Source organism: Rhinoderma darwinii, chromosome 3 (genome assembly GCF_050947455.1).
Source record: "Rhinoderma darwinii isolate aRhiDar2 chromosome 3, aRhiDar2.hap1, whole genome shotgun sequence".
Classification (NCBI taxonomy): Eukaryota; Metazoa; Chordata; class Amphibia; order Anura; family Rhinodermatidae; genus Rhinoderma; species Rhinoderma darwinii.
In genome coordinates, this window is record NC_134689.1 from 156,897,607 (window position 1) to 156,921,654 (window position 24,048).

At 42.0% G+C, this 24,048-nt stretch overlaps 1 protein-coding gene across 1 annotated transcript in view; it reads left to right on the forward strand.

The window, feature by feature from the left end:
• The window catches only part of MYRFL (myelin regulatory factor like), a 226,940-nt gene that overhangs the window by 172,266 nt on the left and 30,626 nt on the right, over window positions 1-24,048 (forward strand). Inside the window, exons 17-22 of the mRNA XM_075859394.1 lie at window positions 5,670-5,744; window positions 5,992-6,050; window positions 6,656-6,814; window positions 7,519-7,581; window positions 14,083-14,170; window positions 14,791-14,865. Of these exons, the coding sequence (XP_075715509.1) occupies window positions 5,670-5,744; window positions 5,992-6,050; window positions 6,656-6,814; window positions 7,519-7,581; window positions 14,083-14,170; window positions 14,791-14,865 (519 nt within the window). The remainder of the gene's footprint in view (window positions 1-5,669; window positions 5,745-5,991; window positions 6,051-6,655; window positions 6,815-7,518; window positions 7,582-14,082; window positions 14,171-14,790; window positions 14,866-24,048) is intronic.

Sequence of the window (24,048 nt, forward strand, 5' to 3'; positions counted from 1 at the left end):
ATGTTGATATTCATTTTTATGGCCTAATTCTATTAAATTCTGAAAAAGACCTCTGTGGTCTAAATGCTCACTATACCCCTAGATAGATCCCTTAAGTGGTGTAGTTTCCCAAATAGGGTGACTTTTTGGGGTTTTCCACTATTTTGCTCCCTCAGGGGCTTTGCAAATGCGACATGGCACCCGAAAACTATTTCAGCTAAATTTGAGCTCCAAAAGCCAAATAGCGCTCCTTCTTTTCTAAGCCCTGCTGTGTGTCCAAACATCAGTTTATGACCACATATGGCGTTTTGCCGTAATCCGGAGAAATTGCTTTACAAATGTTGGGGTGATTTTTCTCCTTTATTCCTTGCAAAATTAAAACGTTCTAATTTCTTTCAGAAAAAAAGTAGATTTTCATCTTCATAGACTAATTCCAATGAATTCAGCAAAAAAACAGTGGGGTCAAAATGCTAACTATATCCCTAGAAAAATTCTTTGAGGGTTGTAGTTTCCAAAAGGGGGTCACTTTTAGGGGGTTTCAACTGTTTTGATCTCTCCAGTGCATTGCAAACGCGACACGGCACTGAAAACGATTCCAGCAAAATCAGCGCTCCAAAATCCAAATGACGCTCCTTCTTTTCTGAGCCCTGCTGTGGGTCCAAACAGCATTTTTTTTTTTTACCACATATGGTGTATTGCCGTAATCTGAAGAAATTGCTTTGCAAATGTTGGGGTGTTTTTCCTCCTTTATTCCTTGTAAAAATTTACTTTTCTATGTTTTTTTGTAAAAAAGTAGATTGTCACCTTCGAAGACTAATTCAAATACATTTAGCAAAAAAAAAACGTGGGGTCAAAATGCGAACTATACACCTAGATAAATTCCTTGAGGGGTATAGTTTCCAAAACGGGGTCACTTTTGTGGGGTTTTTACGGCTTTTGGCACCTCAAGACCTCTTCAAACCTGGTGCCTAAAATATGTTCTAAAAAAAAGGAGGACCCAATATCCACTAGGTGCTCCTTTACTTCTTAGGCCTGTGTATCAGTCCTGTAGCACACTAGGGCCACATGTGGGATATTTCTAAAAACTGCGGAATCTAGGCAAAAACTATTAAGTTGCATTTCTCGGGTAAAACGTTCTGTGTTACAGAAAAAAAATTATTACAAATAAATTGTGGCAAAAAAAAGTGTAATTTGTAAATTTCACCTCTACTTTGCTTTAATTCCTGAGAAACGCCTAAAACGTTAAAACACTTTCTGAATGCTGTTTTGAATACTTTGAAGGGTCCAATTTTCAAATTGGGGTGATTTATTGGGGACTTTCCAATATAAAAGGCCCTTAAGGCCACTTCAGAACTGAACTGGTCTCTGAAAAAATAGCTTTTTTAAATTTTCTTGAAAATATGAGAAATTGCTGCTAAAGTTCTAAGCCTTGTAACGTTCTAGAAAAATAAAAGAATGTTAAAAAAACAATGCAAACATAAAGTAGACATATGGGATATATGAAATAGTAACTATTTTGTGCAGTATTACTATTTGCAGTGGCGGAATTTTTATTCATAAAGTTTGAAAATAATAGTAGAAAAATAAGCTTTTTTACGTTTCAGCTATTTTTTTTTGGTAATAACATAGTTTTACCCTAAAATAGACCTTTTATTTGTAATCGTCATTGCTTACCATAAATTTTAATATATTACATGTCGATATTAGGGTAATTGGGTCAGCGCTAGCGTTACAACAATGATTGGCGGGGGGGAAAGTTTTTTTTTGGGGTGGGTATTTTATGTGTATTTATTACTTAATTTTTTTTTGCACTTTACTTTACTATTTTTTTATTACTATGGTCTGTCCCTCAAAGGTCAAAAAAAGACCTTTGGGGAACTTTATATATTTTTTTTCTTTCTTTTACACCATGTTTTTCCACTGTAACTGGGGCTGCACAGCAGCCACAGTTACAGGGGAAATCAGCCCTCTCATAGTGACGATTGTCACTAATAGGGATATGCTGGGTCTAGTAAGATCCAGCTGCAGTCTGTCAGTAACGGCACCCGGCGATCATGTGACCAGTCACATGAACACCGGGAGGAATAGAGACAGCGCCGCTGCTGCTGTCTCTATTCCTATACACAGCGCGCATTGAGCGCTGTGTAAAAAGACATCGGAGAAGACAGAAGCAGCGAAAGCTGCTCCTATCTTCTCCTCAGGGTCCCCGGCAGTCACTGACAGCCGGAGACCCGACGTTCAGCTGCCCGATCGTGCGGGCAGCAAGTTAAAACCCGAGCCGTAAAAAGTCTATGGCTCGGGTTTTAAGGACCCTGACCGCTGGCCGTAAAAATACAGCCAGCGGTCGGGAACCAGTTAATGTTAGTTGGGCAGGAGGATAAACCGGCAGCCAGTACTAACCTCAGTGACGGTGACCGCCCGCCCGGCTCTTCTCTTCCAGCTTCTCTTCCAGCTTTGGAGTAACAGAACAGCCCTCCGTCGCTGTTCTGTTACTCAATGGCGGCGCCCGCAGTGTTAGAGAGGCGTGTCCTAAGCACTAGCAGATGTGCTTAACGCCTGCTACCTACCCCTATCCCGGCCAATTCCCTGCTCCTTCTCCCCATCTCCGTAGCGGCAGTTAGCAGCGCTAGCGCGCTGAATAGTTTTATAAGACTATGTGCGGCCGCCCTAACCGCCCATATGATAATCCGCCACTGACTATCTAAATTTAAATGTATCTGCTTAAAAGTCAGAGAAATTATAATTTTTGCAAATTTTCTACATTTTTGTGTTTTTCATACATAAATATTGAATTTATCGACCAGATTTTTTTGCTAACTTAAAGTACAATATGTCACGAGAAAACAATCTCAGTCTCAGAATCACTTGGATACATAAAAGCATTCCTAAGTTAATACCACATAAAGTGACACGTCAGATTTAAAAAAAATCGGTTTCGTCCTCAAGGCCAAAACAGGCTCAGTCCTGAAGGGGTTAATACACCGGGCTATTTACTATGTTGACTTCATAACACATGTATTCCAACGCATTATTGCCTGTCCGTAAAAAAACAAACCTGACAGGCACAAATTAGGCCATGCCTAAGGAATGGCTTAATAGACATCTACAGTCCTGGCGGCCTTTCCTAGGTCCCCTGCTACCATATTTAACTTTTGGTCACGGCGATCACATCGCAGGGGTCAATGATTGTAGGACAAAGGGAGCCCCTCCTTGTGCATGGTCACCAATGACAGCAGCATCTCAGGGGTTAAGTGTCCGAGATATAAGTTATTTCCAATATCGGCCATTTCCATGGGAGGCCGGCTGTTAATCACAGCCATCCTCCTGATGGCTTCTGATGAGTGATGGTGCGGACACAGATTTTGTGCCTACATCATCACTTTGCTGTACATTTACGGCACTGTTTGCTTGTAATGTCCCTGGTGTTAAGTGGTTACTCCACATAGGTTCAAAATTCTTTATAGGGGGTCACAGCTCTGAGTTTCTGATCCAGAGCTGAAATACCCAGCTTCTGTTTGCACAGCATTAAATGATGATAAAATTCTGTTTTCCTAAAGCTACCACTAGGGGAAGCTCACTTCATAGGGCGAGATGGCCACATCTAGTCACAGACTTGATGGTATGCAAGCTTGTTCATCTCTAATCTATTCATTCTGCATCTGGATGTAGTCGCTGAGGAGGACTTTGCCTGATAGCAAAATGTTTCCTTTTACCTTTGCATTCAAGAGTTATGGATATGTAAACCTTTGCACACAATTATTTTTTTATTTTTATAAAACATGTAATTTTTTTTTGCCTTGTTTACATAGCTTTTAATGCTATGTAAACCTTTGCACATGTTTTAATTCATTTTAATTACAGCTTCTATGTATCCAGGATACATGGAAGCTGTTTCTCAAAAAGTAGAAAATACTTTAATAAAAAACAATTAAAAAGTTGTAAAAAAAACATATGCAAAAGTTTACATAGCCTTTTAAAGCTATGTATATAAAGCAAAAAAAATAGTAAGACAGGTAAAACTTTGATTAAATGTGCAAAACTTTTAAAGCCATATCAATGTCATACAAACATACGTACGTATATACAAACATATGTGCGATGCTCTGTGTTCTGACACCTTTCTATCACAGCCAGCAGTAATTTTTTCAGCAATTTGTGCTACTACAGTTCTTCTGTGGGATCGGACCAGATGGGCTAGCTGCTTCCAATGCGCATCAATGACCCTTGGACACCCATGACCTTGTTGTCGGTTCACTGTTTGTCTTTTACTAACCACTGTATAATAACACTCCACAAGACCTACCGTTTTGGAGATGGTCTGACCAAGTCGTCTAGCTATCACAAATTGTCCTTTAGCGGCAAAGACCCTTACCCTTTTCCCTTCTTTCATTCTTCCAACATGTGAAATATATCACACCCCTTGACAGGCGTCATTGGAACGAGATAATCAATGTTATTCACTTAAAGAGACTCTGTCACCACATTATAAGTGCCCTATCTCCTATATAAGGAGATTGGCGCTGTAATGTAGGTGACAGTAATGCTTTTTATTTAAAAAAAACGATCTTTTTTCACAACGTTAGGAGCGATTTAAGTTTATGCTAATGAGCTTTCTTAATGCCCAAGTGGGCGTACTTTTACTTTCGACCAAATGGGCGTTGTACAGAGGAGTGCATGACGTTGACCAATCGGCATCATGCACTCCTCTCCATTCATTTACACTGCACTAGCGATATAGATATATCGCTATGTGCAGCCTCATACACAAACCCTAACATTACTACAGTGTCCTGATAATGAATACACATGACCATCCAGCCTGGACGTCATGTGTACTCAGAATCCTGACACTTCTGACTCTTTTTTGTGAGATTCCAGCAACGGATATGAAATCTCGCGAGATCACGGAGCTAAACGAGATTTGGTTTCACTTGCCGGAATCTCACAAAAAAAGAGTCAGAAGTGTCAGGATTCTGAGTACACATGACGTCCAGGCTGGATGGTCATGTGTATTCATTATCAGGACACTGTAGTAATGTTAGGGTTTGTGTATGAGGCTGCACATAGCGATATATCTATATCGCTAGTGCAGTGTAAATGAATTGAGAGGAGTGCATGATGCCGATTGGTCAGCGTCATGCACTCCTCTGTACAACGCCCACTTGGTCGAAAGTAAAAGTACGCCCACTTGGGCATTAAGAAAGCTCATTAGCATAAACCAAAATCGCTCCTAACGTTGTGAAAAAAGATCGTTTTTTTAAATAAAAAGCATTACTGTCACCTACATTACAGCGCCGATCTCCTTATGTAGGAGATAGGGCACTTATAATGTGATGACAGAGCCTCTTTAACCTGTCAGTGGTTTTAATGTTATGGCTGATCGGTGTACATAGACGTTTCAAGCCTATTACACAATAGACCAAATATACCAGGTTATGTGCTTTGAATACTCTGAGAGTAATCACTAACAATTCTGGTAAAAATGCATAATTCGCTTAGTAAATAAAAGCAAACCTTGCTGCTTAATTGGTTGAGGTAAAGTTTGATAGTCAGCATTGTAAAAGGTTAAAGGTCATTTTCTCGAAATTGAAAACTGTTGATCTCCATGTTTCCAATGTTTGGGTTATGCATATATGTTAATAATAGATTTTACTAGTGCAGAGATTATAAATCATATCCTTTATTTTTAGTGCCCTGACCATTTCCACATTGTATGTACTCTATGTCCAAGAAGAAGCCATTGAGCGAGAACCACCACCATCACAGTAAGTATTTTTGCTCTGTGTAGATAACATATTTTAAAAGCTGTACCCACTGTAAAAATAAGATATTAATATCGTAATTTGCTACAAATTTTCAGATTTTTTTTTGCTTTGATGCTGAAGCTTAGAAAATAAAATTATTAAAGTTAATGAAAAAAAATTCTCAATTGTTTCTTTTTATTTTTTCCTCTCCTCAAAATTTCAAGTGAATAAGGTGATTATGTTTTTACTATTTCCCTATCGTACACAGGAATAATTTTACAGACATTGCAAGCTCATTAATGCCTTCAGTTTACACCACCATGATGGGTATGTTCCCGTTAATACAGAAATATTTATTGTGGATTGTAAGATTGTGACAACAACATGAAAAGTTAGGGCTCATTCAGACGAACGTCAATAACTTCCGTGTGCTGTGCAGGGAAATCACGCGAAGCAGACGGACCCATTGATTTCAATGGGGCCGTTCACACATGCAGGAGTTTTCACGCAGCGTGTGTCCGTTGCGTAAAACTCACTGCATGTCCTATATTGGTGCATTTTTCAAGCACCTACACGCCCATTGAAGTCAATGGGTGCGTGAAAATCACGCACCGCACACGGATGCACATCCGTGTGCTGTGCGTGATTTACGCATCAATTCAATTGAAAATAATAAAAAATAAAAAAAAAGATGTGCTTTGCGAGTGCGTGAATAACGCATGCCACTCGCAAGCACACTGATGCACGCGCGTGAATCTGATACCCTCGTGTGAATGTAGCCTTAATTTCCTGGAACTTGCCTAACCCTGTCTTATTAGTATCTTTTTGCCACTGCCCTAAATATTCTGCTGTTTGGTATACCAATACATTGTTTCAGTTGTTGTACAGATTATTGTCTATAATTACATAATGTAACCGCCTTCATTCTACAGCTACAACTAAATCTATGTCCACAACTACCACACAATCATCAGGAGGACAGGAAATCAATTTCTGTGATATCTTGCCCTGTGATCAAGAGTACTGCTGTTCAATTCAACAAACCAAGCTGAGGAATATCAGTTATGAGAAAAGGCAGTATTCAGAAAAAAGTAAGTATGTGTTGTCACGGGGGAATGCCACTCATGAAATAGACTTCAGTTAATAAACCAGTTATAGTAATTCAGAAATCCTATTTAGATAAAAAAAGTTTTATAATACTAAAAAAAACAAAACAAAAAAAAAAACAACAACCTCATCATGAAAATGTTAAAGGCTATGTACACCCTTGAAATAGTTTTTTTTTTTTTTATAAATAAAATTGTGCATCAGTGTGATTGGTGCAACTTCCTAAATATGAAATATGAAAAATTATTTTGACTTTTTGAGATATAGCTGCTTTGTATACTTTATATAATGTATTTAGGAAGTTGCACCAATCACACTGATGGACAATTTTATAAAAAATTTTTACAAAGTCGAGTTCAAAGGTGTACATGGCCTTTAAGTATGGAGATGCTGTAATAGTAAAAACACATTGTAAGATGGGCATCATACAGGGATAAAAAGTTCCTAGGCATCATGCACAGGAAACCGTAGATTACAATCTTGCTATGCCTACACATTGTAGATTTTACTGGTATCCTGTCCCATTCTGCAAATGCCGTCTGCAGGGTCACCAGGTTCCTGCCACACAAGTGTGCCACAGCTCTTACAGAGGGGTATCACCACAATATATCTATATTTTTTTTATTAATTTGACATACATCTCGATATTTTAGCACAATTATTAATAGAATAAATATTTTTCTTGCAGGAAGTCCTAATAAAGTTTCAATTAAGACGAGATGGCTTGATAAACCAGGATTTTCAAGTGACTGTAAGTTAATGCTTTAACGCTAATGCTTGATAGACTAACCCTTTTACATGAATAGACTTGAACTATGGATAAATAAGTGGTCCCAAGAAAGTAAGAATTTGGGAAAAATACTATCAATCATTAAAAATAATGTTCACAATAACATAATTAAATTGCGTTTTGTCATACTCATTGGCGTGGTGTTGTATGAGTGTGGCGCAGCGCCACATGCGTAAAGATGCCACAGACGCTTTAAGTGCACTATATTTATTTTTATTTCTCTTGTTTTCCTTCACAGTCTAGTTCCAAGAGAAGAATTAAAGGCTAGGAAATAGTTTTTTGTTTTTTTTTAATTAAAATGTCTATCAGTGTGTTTGGTGCAACTTTCTAAATACTTTAAATTATTTTTACTTTTTGAGTTACAGCTGCTTTGTATCCTGTATACAGAGCAGCTGTATCCTGCGCTGAGACCTGAATCTATTAGGTCAGCGGGACTGACGGGTTCAGTGACAGCGGGTCCTGCTTGTCTCTGACATACTGTATCCACCTGTTATCTATCACATCTAAGTTGTGAACTTAGATGTGATTGGTAACAGCTCAATCTAGCATGTCTGACTCGCCGACACTGAACTCGTCAGTCCCGCTGACCTGACGTATACAGGTTTCAGCACTAGATACAGCTGATCTGTATACAGCAAACAAAGCAGGTGTATCTCTAAAAGTAAAAATAATTTTTAATAAAAAGTATTTAGAATGTTGCACCAAACACACAGATTTTTTTTATTAAAAAAAAAGATTTCAAAGGTGTACATAGCCTTTAATGTTATGTAATTTACATATGTGCTTGTGAATGCTCTTTCACATTATACTGTGGTTTGTACTTGTGGGCAGTGGTGGCTCACTTAATATTGTGTAGGGCCCTATTTATTGTACAGACACTGTCAGTTCCGATTCTAGCTTTTCTGCTGCCTGAGGCGAAAATTGCAATGGTGCCCCCCAGAACTTGATTGACATCCCACTGGCTGCTCTACATCACTAGCAGCCTCCTCCAATTCTTGCGGATACGCCATTGCCTTGTACTCCTCTGGCATGCACGGTGCAATGATGAAGTCGGGCAAAGTACACCTCGCTGCACGATTCGTGCCCAAGGAGTACAAGGCAATGGCACATCCGAGAAAGTTGGAGGAGACTAGTAGTGATGTAGAACATCCAGGAAGATGTCAATCAAGCATGGAACTGTGGGTTTGGAGGCAGGACTATGTGACTCTTCAGGAATCAGGATAGCAGCACCTGTAGACAGTGCCCTACATAGAGCCCTTTGTAGACCGTGCCCTACATAGAGCCCTTTGTATACAGTTCCCTACATAGAGCCCCCTGCAGACAGTGCCCCACATAGAGCCCCATTCAGAGAGTGCCCCATATAGCACCCCTTGTAGACAGTGCCCCCATACATAGTGCTACCTATAGAGCCTCCTGTAGATAGTGCCCTCCATAGAGCCCCCTGAAGATAGTTCCCCCTGGAGATTGGTCCCTACATATATCCCCTTATAGATAGTGGCCGCATAGATACCCCTGTAGATAGTGGCCCCTGTAGACAGTGGCCCATAGATCCCCCTGTAGATAGTGCCCCACATATAGCCCACTGTAGATAGTTCCCCCTGTAGATAGTTCCCCCTGCAGATAGTTCCCCCTGTAGATAGTTACCCCTGTAGATAGTTCCCCCTGTAGATAAAGCCCCCTGTAGGTAGTCACTCACACTGTTAACTGGAAAAAAAAAAACTTTACATACTCACCTGATCCCATTCCTGCACGATCCTCTAGCAGGCCTGGTCTCTTCTGATCAAGTCTGCTGGAGCTGAACGACGCAAGTGGCACGATGATGTCATTGCTCCACTAGCGTCATTGAAAGGCGCTGAAGGGCAGGGAACTAATGTTTTTTGCCCTGCCAGTGCTAGTTATCCATGTAGATTGCTCCACACACAGCTCCCCAGTACATTGCTCCACACACAGCTCCCCAGTACATAGCGCCAGACACAGCCCCCCTGTAGATAGCTCCACACACAGCCCCCCTGTAGATAGCTCCACACACAGCCCCCTGTAGATAGCTCCACACACAGCCCCCTGTAGATAGCGCCAGACACAGCCCCCCTGTAGATAGCTCCACACACAGCCCCCCTGTAGCGCCACACACAGCCCCCTGTAGATAGCGCCACACAGCTCCCCCTGTAGATAGCGCCACACAGCCCCCCTGTAGATAGCTCCAGATACAGCCCCCCTGTAGATAGCTCCACACACAGCCCCCCGTAGATAGCACCACACACAGCCCCCATGTACATAGCGCCAGACACAGCCCCCCTGTAGATTGCTCCACACAGCCCCCCTGTACATTGCACCAGACACAGCCCGCCTGTAGATTGCTCCACACACAGCCCCCCTGTACATAGCGCCAGACACAACCTCCTTAAAAGAGGTAGCCGGCCCTACTGCTGCCACTCTCCGCCCTGCTTTCACTCACCGTCAGAAGAAGGCAGGAGTCTTGCGGCAGTGTTCTCACTGGGATCGATGCCAGCACCCTGAGAGACTCCATTGATTCGGCGTGTGAATTTGCAGAGAGCCTCCCATCAAGTGATAGAGAAAGGGCTAGAGAGTTAAAGAAGGCCTGGAGATAAAGAAGACATTAACCCTGTATCAGGGAGGAGTTAAATCTCTGTCCAGGAGCCAAGGGGTGAGCCACACTGCCCTCATTACAGCTACAGGTCTGTACTTCTCTTATCCAAAACAACACAACTTTTTTTGTGCCATTTGGGTTATAGGAGCAATGAAAGAATTTGCCTAACTCATAGTTATCAGTCTCCTGTATTCATGAGTGGAGCAATTCCCCCCACCCTTGCCTGCCCCTGTCCACGGTGACTGACAGGCTGCTGTGTATATGTGCATAGGGCAGGGATATGCTGCCTTTACATAGGTAAGCATATTAAGCTGAGAGATCTGCTTCAAATATTGGCTGTCAACTCGTTGCTTCATCCTTCCGTAGCATGCCGGTAGGACATGATTTGTGTCCTCCCAGCATTCTTCTGTATGTAGATCACATGCCAATACATATGCAATGAAACTAATACATGCATCACCAGGGATATAAATACAAAGGCATACCTAGAGACAGAGGCGTAGCTAGGTTCTCCAACACCCAGGGCAAAGATTCAGTTCGGCGCCCCCCCCCCAACCTCTTTCCCGACATCTCCTTCCCCCTCGCCGTGTTTGTTTTCTCTACCAATCAATGACGTGTCATTTCTTTTCCACATTTCTTTTTATGTAACTCGAGCATAAAAACATTTGTACAGAAATACAGCACCAGCACAAATACAGCTCAATTTAGTGCAACCCCTGCTGTACAGGTTTGTACGGCATAAAACTACAGCTCCCAGTATGGCCCCGAACAATGATAAGGATATGCTGGGAGTTGCTGTTTCACAAAAAAATAAATCATATCATAATCATACCACCCATCATCTCGCTGCAGATCATACAGTGACTACAATACTGATTAGAGTATAACACAAAGAGACAAAAGAGCCTTTGACGCCAATGTATCAATATATAAAAAGTTATAAATTTTATTAGGACAAACAATATATAAATTAAAAAATGAACCAGCAAGTATGACTCTAGTAAAGCTACGGAGGCCGCACTCACAACCTGCTACACACTCTAATATATGGGCAAGCATGTACACATAGCTGTATGGACCACCCCACAGTTATAATCAAAGACAATGCATAGCATGGGGTTGACTGGTTAAATCAAGGGACTTACCCATGTGTGTAACAGAAGGTAAAAGAGTGTCTGCTCCGCCGTATACCCCGACGCGCGTTTCGCCACGAAAAGCTTCCTCAAGGGGATATAATACTGATTAGAGGCAGAATAAACATTTACATTAAGTGACTCACCGGTGACGTCTCAGATTCTAGTTCTTTTTCTCCATGCGGTCCAGACCTCTATGATCACTTCTCCCAGTCACAGACCATTTCTGCAGTTTGCCGCTCAACTTCTCAATTTTTCCAACATTCCTACACCTATAAATAAAGATAAAGTTATCATTATACCACACACTACCCCCCTAAATATAATAGCGTCATACACTGCACCTCTAATTATAATAGCACCATACACCGTGCCCCACACACACACACTGTGCCCCCTGTAGATAGTGGCGCCATATAGCTCACCCCTGTATATAGTGTCCCACAAATAGCTCCCCCTATAGTGCTCTACAGATAGCCCACCCTTGTATATAGCCCCCCTGTAGATATAGCCCAGCCCTGTATATAGTGCTCCACGTATAGCCCACTCCTGTATATAGCCCCCCTGTAGATATAGCCCACTTCTGTATATAGTGCTCCACAGATATGACACCCCTGTATATAGCCCCCTGTAGATATAGCCCACCCCTGAATATAGTGCTCCACATATAGTCCACCCCTGTATATAGTGCTCCACATATAGTCCACCCCTGTATATAGCCCCCCTGTAGATATAGCCCACCCCTGTATATAGTGCTCCATAGATCACCCACCCCTGTATATAGCCCCCCCTGTAGAAATAGCCCACCCCTGTATATAGTCCCCCTGTAGATATAGCCCACCCCTGTATATAGTATCCCACAAATAGCTCCCCCTATAGTGCTCCACAGAAAGCCCACCCCTGTATATAGCCCCCTGTAGATATATCCCACCCCTGTATATAGTGCTCCACTGATAACCCACCCCTGTATATAGCCCCCTATAGATATAGCCCATCCCTGTATATAGTATCCCACAAATAGCTCCCCCTATAGTGCTCCACAGAAAGCCCACCCCTGTATATAGCCCCCTGTAGATATAGTCCACCCCTGTATATAGTACTCCACAGATAACCCACCCCTGTATATAGCCCCCCTATAGATATAGCCCACCCCTGCATATAGTGCTCCATAGATTGCCCACCCCTGTTTATAGCCTCCCTCTAGATATAGCCCACCCCTGTATATAGTGCTCCATAGATCGCCCACCCCTGTATATAGCCCCCCTGTAAATATAGCCCACCCCTGTATATGGTGCTCCATAGATAGCCCACCCCAGTATATAGCCTCCCCCTGTAGATAGACACCCCCCCGTAGATAAAGCCCTCCCCGTGTAGATAAAGCCCCCCCTTGTAGATAAAGTCCCCCTTGTAGATAAAGCCCCCCCCGTGTAGATAAAGTCCCCCCGTAGATGAAGTCCCCCTTGTAGGTAAAGCCCCCCCTGTAGATACAGCCACACACTTTTTTATTACAATAAAAAAAAAAAAGGATTCAAACTCACCTTAATCCCGTTCCCACACCAGCCGGCAGCAATGGAGACCTGCTCTCTTCTGCGCAGGTCTCCTGGGGGTTGAACGAAGCGTCTTTGAAAGGCGCTGATTGGCTGGGCAGGATGACTTTGCCTGTCATTCAGCGACGGAATGTCGACTTGTACAAAACGTACCCGGCAATTCATGCTTCTAATTGTACCTGTGTCCTATAGACACAGGTACAATTACAGTGCAGGAGGAGGTGGCGCTGGCGTCCCCCTCTAAGTTGCGCCCGGGGCACATGCCCCGCCTCCCCCCCCTAGCTACACCCCTGCCTAGAGACATGGTAAAGGCCTCCTGACGAAGCTAGTCTCAGGCGAAATGCACGTCGAGGTGTTTTTTGTGCCACATCTCTCTACGTCCCCTGCCTTCACCATGCCTCTAGGTATGCCTTTGTATTTATATCCCTGGTGATGCATGTATTAGTTTCATTGCATATGTATTGGTATTGTTGTAGCATATCTCTGCCACACATATTTCTCACTAGTCAGAATCCACTAGACATACCCAGCAGTCCTGCATTTATTTGCCTTTTGGCTAATGCCATATTGCTATATATCCTTTGTACATATGGTGTGACAGGTATGGGACGTTTGGTTTCAGATGGGTTGTCCCTGTTTACCTCATGGTATGTTGACATCTATACCTCACTGGTGCTGCTCTCCGTGTATGACCTGCTTTAATTTTCTGTGATACCATGTATTGTTGTTCATTAATAAAGATTTCTATTTTTTACGATACGTGGTAGTGATATATTTGTATATTCTATTGGGGTGTTATGTCCCCTGTGCTTTTGTGCTTTCTAGGTTGTGAGGGTTAAAGCATTTGCCAAATTACTGTAAAATTAAGAGAAATTACCCACATATGGTGATTTTTTAAAATTTATTTTTACCCTTTCATCAATAACTTTAATTGAGTTATTGTATAGTTTCATAAACCTCCAATGTCAAAATATGCATGTATAGGCTTATTTCATTTATTGGATCAGTAAAAATACAGATTTTTGCTCTTTAGTTCTAAAAACAAACAGTCACATGAAGTTGTGTTTCCTGACACATTCATTTTTTATCATCTTTTCAACTACAATTTCTAGCTATTATAGCCCTATATATTATAATATATTGTTGTATATTCTTATATTCCTTGCCTTTTCAGGGATTGACACATCGATCAGCTCTATCCAAATTGTGGAGAATCAGCAAATAATAGACCGTCACTTTTGTAGGAAAAGCTTGCATTGTGGGTAAGAGATTCTATACATCCTATTGTACTCAAACATTAATTATGTGTATTTTTAGAAAAACCTAAAGGCTTTACAGATTTTCAGACAACTTGATCCTGACATGTGTTATATACAACACTGTAATCTCATTCTAGGAATACGAATGGGAATAAGTACATTTTTCAGTAGTCAAGATAATGATTTGCCAGTAGACGGCAGTATTGTCTATAAAGACATAAAGGCAGGTTAGGAATGCCTACAACTATTTTTGTAATTCAGAAGCACAACATGACTTGACATGTAGTATATCTGTACATTATCTATTCATGGAAAAGTTCTTCATACAAACAGACTGTATGAGGATAGAGCTTATAACACGTTGCCGGCAGGTCATAGATAGTGTGGTAGATGTGTCATATAACACCGGTCTATGAGTGTCCTACAGTTGACCATAGACAATAGATAGTTATCAGTAAGAATTGCCAATTCCAGTAGGATCTGCCAACAATCTATCTATGGGCTTGGCCGACTCTCCATAGATGACACCTCTCTAAAATGATTGCTCTCTTTTCCTTCATTTATGTGAAATTCGTTATTACTAAACCCCTAAAATTTGCTATGTATATAACTTTATATTTTAGGTCTGGTATTTACTTCTATGCCATACCAGTGAATAAGTACACTCCCACCAATATGCGGATTACTTTAGAGATCAAGTAAGTGAAATTACATTATTCTGTAGACCTGGGTTAACAATTGTAGTCATGCTCATTAACCTAACAACAATCTAGTGTGTATCAGGGCAGCCCATCTGTCCTTCCAATGTCTACTGTTGAGGAAAACAAGGTTCAGCAAGTTGGATTCTTTGTTCAACCAGAGGATAAGCAGTCAGAGGTGTCTGACAGCTGCCTATCCCCCTGTCCCTATGGCAATTTAAAAAATGACATGCTCGACCTCTGAATTTCTTCCTTTAAGCAGTGCACACAGAGGGGGCATAGAGCTCCATGGAAGAACAGCGCTCTGGCCATTAGTAAAAAATAAATAGTAAAAGCTACATAACTAACCCTTCTGCCGCATATTACATTTTTTCTTGTTGGCTCCTGGGCAATTGCTCCTTTTGCCCTTCCTATAGTTCCACCCTGATTATTAGAGTTGTTCTCATTTATACCCTTTTCCAAATTTCTTTGACAAGAGATTTATCTGGTAAATGTAATCACCGAAAATAAACACAGTATGGAAGCAGTGCACTGTTTTTCGATAAGCCAGAAGCATTTTTGAAACCTGTTAAGGACCACACACTGTTAATGTACACAGCATGGTCTTCGAATTTAAACCTGCAACAAGCTGAATGCATGGTACAATGCTGCTGCCTCTATTAGACCCGCTGATCTCTGGGTGCCCACCGGCATGGCAGAGCTGCTGGTTCTTAGTAAACCCATCTGTGTTTGACTATGGTATCCACCCAGTTACAGTGGGAAACTGCAAAAAATAATAAAAATACATGTTCTTCAGAGGTCTTTTATGTTCTCTCGAGGGATATATTATGTGGAAAAAATAAGTAAAAAAACAAAACAAAAAAAACCCATTACCCCTAAAGACCCCATTGTAAAAAAAATTATACTGTGTAGTATACATTTTTTTACTGTATACCTTTGTATTGAATAGTTTTGTCTACTACTCTATTTCATACCTCAAAAAACAAGGTATGCCAGCATATGCCAAAAGAAAAAACCCATTTGGATATGCAACTGCAACCAATTTCTTCATAGTAATGAGCACTCTACTACATCTTAAATGGACATGTACATGTCATGTGGTTGGGGCTCAGCCGTTTATTAAAACCTGCTTAGAACGGTTACACCTTTCTTTAAACGGGTTGTTCAGTTTAGAAAACTAATTTTGATATGCCCTATTAGAGAATTCTGAGTTCATAGAAGGGGCACTCTGTTCAGCTTCTTTGGATCCTTTCCATTTGTGAAAGTGTTGTTTGCTATTTTTGATTTTACCCGGACTGTTTCCTGACTTTGGATCACTGCTTGTCCTGACCTGTATCTACAGTATCTTATCATGTTGCATGCTTGTCAGCCCTGACATCAGATTTGCTTTTATCATGCTTCTGTTTCGATTCTGGTACCTTTCTTCAGAAACAGCATCTATAAGGCATCAGCGGCTGCTATTAGGGACTACTTAAAGTAAAAAAAAATAATTTCCCCGTGAAGGGCGTTTAAAGGTGAAGTTTGCTAAAACCTAAAAAACCTTAGACTCAGACCCCTTAGCCAAATCTAACAGTCACACAATGGGTCTACATTCCTGTTCCAAGGCCTGACCATAACAATTGCAATTAAAAGTGGAACATGTACATGTTCTGTATAAATGGTGGGTAGGCCCCCAAAATCATTTCCTCTGTTGGGCCCAACATCATAACTATGAGTCCGCTGTATTCTTTTAGGGCTCCTTTTAGCCAAACTAGCTTTTAAGAGTATTGACCTGAGGCTTTAAAATGATTTCCCTTACATAGCGCAACATATTAGGCTGACTGATCCGCTTTAAATCAGACAAAAATGTTGCATTATTAATGTATTGATTTAGTTTAGGCAGAAAGCACCTACTTTCATAATTCCGCTATACCAACCTGAAAAAGGTTTTCACTAAATGTTAGATACAGAAACATTGTATCTGTTTCTTTGAAAACCATAGCAACTGTGGGGCATTGCTGCTGTTTTATTTCCAGCATGAACTGGGTCATGTCCTTAGTTATTTATCTCAAACAAGTTATAAAAGCAAAGTACATAATAGAGAAAAAGATTGAAATGGATGATTCTCAAAAAACCTTGAGCGGCACAACTACTAAAAAATAGTTTATTGCTTATAGAGCACTATCACTTTTTTAAATCTTCTCTTATTTAATATCAATTTTACCCAGTGGTGTAATTACCGCTGTAGCAGCCACAGAGGGCAGGCCAGCATGATGATGTCACTGGATCATGCCGGCGTACGCAAGGATCCCGTCGGCGTTGATGCTTTGGAGTAGCTCCATTCGTCGCAGGAACATGGCCTAGCACTATATACACGGGGGGAGCTGTGTGGCACTAAATAACTGGGGGGGGGGGGAGCTGTATGATACTATATACAAGGGGGGCTGTATGGCACTATATATAAGGGGGGCTGTGTGGCGCTATCTACAAGGGGCTGTGTGTTGTGCAATCTACAGGAATCTGTGTGTGGTGCTATCTGCAGGGGGGGGTGTGGGGTACTATCTACAGGGGGCTGTATGGTGCTATCTACAGGGGGGGCTGTATGGTGCTATCTACAGGGGGGCTGTATGGTCCTATCTAGAGGGGGGTTGTATGGTGCTATCTACAGGGGGCTGTATGGCGCTATCTATAGAGGGGCTGTATGGTAGAATCTACAGGGGGGCTGTATGGCAGAATCTACCGGGGCTGTATGGTAGAAACTAGAGGGGGGCTGTATGGCAGAATCTACAGGGGGCACGATCTACAAGTGAGAGGTGGGGGGCACTATCTACATAGGGGCTGTATGGCAACATCTACAGGGGGGCTGTATGGTAGAATCTACAGGGGGGGCTGTATGGCAGAATATACAGGGGGCTGTATGTTAGAAACTAGGGGGCTGTATGGCAGAATCTACAGGGGGCACTATCTACAAGGGGGGCTATGTGTGGCACACAGGGGAGGGGCGGCCCAGTCAAAAGTTTGCTATGGTTCCCAGTCTTTCCTAGTTACGCCCCTTATTTTACCATATTCCAGAGCAGTATTTTGGTGTCTTCCTGAATACATTAAAACTAGGCAGGTTGTGTAGTAGGAGCACCTGGCTTACCCAGCTTCTTCTCTAGTGCACCCTCAGTCACAGCTGCTATCTGAAACATTGCATGATTTCAGTTATCATCTCAAAGCCTTGTGGGTATGTTTTGTGATGGAAGAAGGGTGAGGCTCTGTTCACATCTGCTTCGGAGTCTCTGTTACGAGCCTCTGTTGCGGATTCCATCGTATCTGCCAGACAAAATAGTGCAGCATGAAAGACTGTTTTGTCAGGCACAAAAAAAGCAGAAACTATTAAAGTCAATGGGTTCCGTTAAGCATTGCTGTAATCCATCATTTCATGGAACCGGCTCTTCTGTTATTTTCATTATTCTGTAACAGGCCTCTCTCCTACTACATGCCATTTAGAAGTTCCCCCTCAAGAACCAGGTTCTGGGTGCGACTACTAATGTTAAAGACATCCAGTGGCAGAAATATTGGGCAGTAAAGTTTCTGCTTCATGTAAATTGTATATGACCTTTGGATCACTATATCATTGTTTCCCCTTCACTATGATCGCACCACCGGAGAGAGAGTCCACCCCCAGGGACAGGTAATCTGGAGATTAAATAAAAGAGACCCCTCTAGATTGCCTCACTGGTTTTCTGTCCCTGAAGAGAGACCTGGAGCTGTACCTTAAAGAGGCTCTGTCACCACATTATAAGTGGCGTATCTTCTATATAATGTGATCGGCGCTGTAATGTAGATCACAACTGGGCGTGTTTTACTTTTTGACCAAGTGGGCGTTGTGGAGAGAAGTGTATGACGCTGACCAATCAGCGTCATTCACTTCCCTCCATTCATTTACACGGCATATAGTGATCTTACTAGATCACTATGCGCAGCCTCATACACACACATTAACGTTACTCAAGTGTCCTGACAATGAATATACATTACCTCCAGCCAGGACGTGATGTGTATTCAGAATCCTGACACTACGCTAACGTTTGTGTGTCATTTACAGCACAGGAAGCGTAATCTCGAGAGATTACGCTGTGAATGAAAGCCTAGCGTGATCGCGATGTGCTGTGCTTTAAGTCCCACACAAACGTTAGCAAAGTGTCAGGATTCTGAATAGGCATCACGTCCTGGCTGGTAGTGATGTCTATTAACTCGCAGGACACTTAAGTAACATTAATGTGTGTGTATGTGGCTGCACATAGTGATCTAGTAAGATCACTATATGCCATGTAAATGAATGGAGAGACGTGTATGGCGCTGATTGCTCAGCGTCGTACACTTCTCTCCACAACGCCCACTTGGTCAAAAAGTAAAAACACGCCCAGTTGGTCATTAAGAAACTAATTAGCATAAAGTTAAAATAGGTCATAACTGTCAAAAATTATCGTTTTTCTAAATAAAAAAACACTGCTGTAATCTACATTACAGCGACGATCATATTATGTAGAAGATAGGCCACTTATAATGTGGTGACAGAGCCCCTTTAAGAAGTTCCATACATCCAGGAGCTGGGGTTCCCTTTACCTTGGCAGCTGATACTACTCAACTGCCAAGGGAACCGGTTGCCGTGAGTTCACGGTTAGTCCAGGACTCCAGGGGCCGGTGATCGAAGAGCGGGCGGGTCCATTTTTGGCCTCCTTAATCATTATTTCGGGCATGTGTACAGTGTGGTGTGATTCCCCTGGGCAAGCATGGAGGTTTTCTCTTTGCGGCCGACTGGAAGTTCGGCCCGGCACTGTCCAATGACTAGAGAGAGCAGGGCTACTTCTGGTACGACGCGTACCGGATGTTACATGGTGGCTCTTATACTCATGTGGTACCCTAGTTTTCTGGTGGGGAAACTATTTCTAGTGTCGTGGACACCAGAAGATTGCTTCAATTGAAATTCTGGCCAGTGGAACTTCTCTCCAGGCAGCCACAGATTTCGTGACCTCAATAGACCATGGAGGCCTCTGGTGAGAAAAGCAAATGCAATACTTCTGATGCTCCTCTGTCCTCTGCATACCCATGTATGGAACCTTGTGGGAAGTCACACTGTTGGGGGTAGTGAGTCTATATTTGTACATATCTAATGTTTGTATTATGCATATTTGTGTTACATAGTTACATAGGTTGAAAAAAGACACAGCTCCATTAAGTCCAACCTTTCTCACTCAATTACTTGTTTTTTCCCATTTCTAAATTAGTTATAACTAATGTTATAGGGGGAAGATGACCCTAGAAAATCCTAGCATAAAAGCCACCATAAGGAATGTAATATTTGCATTACAAAATAGATCCCTTCTTATGAAAAGCCCACATGTTCGGCTTGTATAGATAAAATAATTTCTGAGTAGTCTCCTTCTGTACTAAAATCCATGAGATATGTGATAAAGGAGGAAGTGCGTAACTCCCTTAGATCCTTACACAAAAGATTAATGTATCTTCTAGCTCTAGTTCTGAAGATTAATGGCTTCTGGAAGATAGCAGTGAATTAGAGTCAAATTCGGACTCCTCTTCCTTAGACAACAACTCTGATAAACTCGTATTTCCCCCTGAAGAAAGCGAGCTATTGCTTAACCTTGGAGACACGGCCAATTTCAGTTTTTTCATTTTCGTTTTTTCCTTCCACCTTCCAAAAGCCGTAACTTCTTTATCTTTTTTGTCGACAAAGCCGTATTAAGGCTTGTTTTTTGCGGGACAAGTTGTAGTTTGACATGGCACCATTTATTGTACCGCATAATGTACTGGGAAGCTGAAAAAAAATTATTTGTGGGTGAAATGGGAAAAAAATTGCGATTACGCCATTATTTGGGAGGTTTTGTTTTTATGGCGTCCATCAGGTGTTAAAAATTACATGTGCACCTTATTCTACAGGTTGATACGATTATGGCAATAGAAAATGTATATGTTTTGTTTTATGTTTTACCACTTTTATTTAAAGAAAAATCTATTTGCTAAAAAAAAAATGTTTTGTGTCGCCATGTTCTGAGAGCCATAACTTTTTAATTTTTTGGTCAATTTAGCGATCTGAGGGCTTAATTTTTGCGAAGCAAACTGTAGTTTACACTGATTGCATTTTGGGGTATATGCGACTGTGATAGTTCGGACTTTTATGGACGCGGCGATACCATTTACGTTAACATAGTGTTTTTTTTTAATGAACTTTTAATACTTTTTTTTTCTTGAAACCTTTATTTAACTGTTTTTTACTTTTTTTTATTAGTCCCCCTAGGAGACTTGAACCAGCGATTGTTGGATCACTTGCATGATATACTGCAATACTAATGTATTGCAGTATATCGTGATACTGCCAGAGGCAGAGCATCAAAGGAGTACAAAGATGGCAGACCTGGTGGCCTTTATTAGGCCCCCAGGCTGCCATAACAACCATTGAAATGCCTGATCGCGCCATAGGGAGGCACGATGGCGTGTTTGAAGGGGCGCCCCCTGATTCTAATAGTTTAAATGCCACGGTCACGATTCACCACAGCATTTAATGTGTTCAACTGTGAACTTTGATTCCGCCCGCTGCAGTGAGGTGTCAGCTGTATAACACAGTCGTCACCCACCAAGTATGGAGCGCGCTCAGCCCGTGTACGCGCTCCATACTTCCCCTTTGCGACAGCAACGTAATAGCACGTGGCATGTCGCAAGGGGTCAAGGCAGTCAGGGCTACAATGAAGGTGGAGGCGGTGAAGATAGGTCCATTCAGGATATTATGTTTGAGGGATTGTAGTCTGGACGCAAACGTGTTTTTCCCATTCACAAAAACATTTAGTCATTCATTCGTAAAGAGTGTATAAGCCTACAAAATAATGGGACGAAGCACTACAGTAATGGAAAGAATATTAAAAAACTATTCAAAATAAGCGTGTATACAGGTATAGATAAGCGGCAGCATGTAATAACAAGTATCAAATTGTAAGTCAAATACAGTGCTCTGCCCTAATATATACCCATCTGTAATGTCTTAGACCGTGATGGCGCCAACTCCAACGCACTTTTTGGCACAGCTTTCATCTGGGGGTAGCGTCATCTCCTCATAGAGGCAGTAATATATGGTACATTAGCCAATCAAAAGGTTTGTCCGTATTTCCCACCATAATACCAGAACCTACCTAACCTCATGAGCCGCAATGCAGGCCATCTGCCTGTATCAGACTACTGCGTCTCCCGGCATCTGACGGTCAGCGGTCACATGGGATGAAACATCATCCAAGGAGGCCAGCCTAGACGAAGAAGCACAGAATCCTGAGTTGCGATTTTTGCAACGGATTCACAGATTTTCTGCAACATCTGCTATTTGTTGCTGGTTTTACCTCCCATTAAGTTCAATGGGGAAAACCCAAAACACAAAAGCAGCTTTTACGCAAATACGATTGACATGCTGCAGATTAAAAAAAACGCACCACAGGTCACTTTCTGACCAATTTTTCCACTCCGCATTTACGCAGCGCGTGGATGAGATTTGTTCACATCTCATCCACCTTGCTGCTACTGTAATATGCTGCGGATCTTACGCAATGAAAGCAGTTGTGGAAAATCTGCAGTATTTATGCTACGTGTGAACATACCCTTAGGCTGTCAGCAAGATCCATTGCCCTATCCAATGCAGCGAGGCAAGCCATATGGGTTAAAAATTGGTAGGGCATGCATGGTCTAAAAACAGTTTGTGTGCCATACTGTCTGAGGGAAATTTTTTGTTTGGATCTGTACTAGAGGATCTTCTCGATAAAGCAAAAAATAAAAAGAAGATTGTCCTGCATGACTTTCTCAGGTTGGCTTTGTATTTGTGCATGCATTTTGGACTACCTTCTATTGAATATTGATTAGTGTTTAACTTTAGAGAGTGATTCATTGAAGCAAGTGTGCTGGCCATCCATGTGTAATAATATATTTACATGAATGTTTTATCATCATTAAATACATTTAACACTCTTGAAGCTGGCCGAATGGGATACAAGTAGATTTGCCATTTAGGAGTTTCGGAAAGAATAGTGACAACCTCTGTATTTAAAACTCACATAGAGTTAAATAAAAAATTCCTAATAATACTCAACAAATAAAGAAGGATTACGGTACTACAACTCTATTCGAGTGATGGATATTTTCGCCAATTTGCCCATGTGTCATGAAGGGTCTGTGGACCCACTGGGCCATACCACCTTGGCGGTAAGGCAGCTGGCCAACATGGAGCAGGTGACTGTCTATAGTTCTATAGGTACCTGTGGCAGCTCAGATAGCAGCAGGGCAGGCTCGGCTGAGACTAGGTAGCAGGTGGACGTCAGGCGAGGTGAAGCAGGTCAGACGTGGATGCAGCACAGCACGACTTTGGCACAGCTCAGTGCTAGACCAGGAATGTATGGATTGCTAGGAACAGGAACTGGAAACCGGTAAGATACAGGGGCAGGAACAGGAAACACACTAGGAGGCCAACACAAAGACAAACTAGGGAACACAACAACGTTCAGGCATAGAACTAGGGGGCTGGTCCCCTCTTATAGTCCAGGGTACTCACGGGTCAAAGTTTATCAACGAGGTACGGGCGTGCGCGCACCCTACGGGATCCGGCTTAGGTAAGTGGACGCGAGCACTGGCGTCTCCTGAGGAGGAGGCTGGGGCCAGCGCTTGCCGACTCATGGATGCGGCTGTCAGGGGGAGGTTGGAGCTGACAGCCCGCAGCCACAGACATTACACCATGTACCCATGCTTACTTGATAAAGTCTCCATGCAGGGAGCTGAAATGTTGTATGGGTGAATAAAGGATCCGTTTCTTCACTGGATTTAGAGAGTTAAGCCCCATGCACATGACCGTAGATTTCGTCCGTAATTACGGACCCATTCATTTCTATGGCCGACGGACACCTTCCCATATAGAAACCGTGCCGTAGAAACCTTCCGTAAAAAATAGGACGTGTGCTATTTTTTTATTTTACGGACTGTGCTCCCATACTTTATAATGGGAGCACGGACGGCAAATGCAGATGACTGTCCGCGGCCGGCCTTACCCTCGTGCTTTGCTTGCTTAAACTTGGAATCTTTGCTTACGATTATTTTAGAACAGTTATAAAAGTTATGTTGCTATCCTTTTTTTTTTTTTTTTTTGTAGTGAGGCTTTGGAGAAATTAATAATGT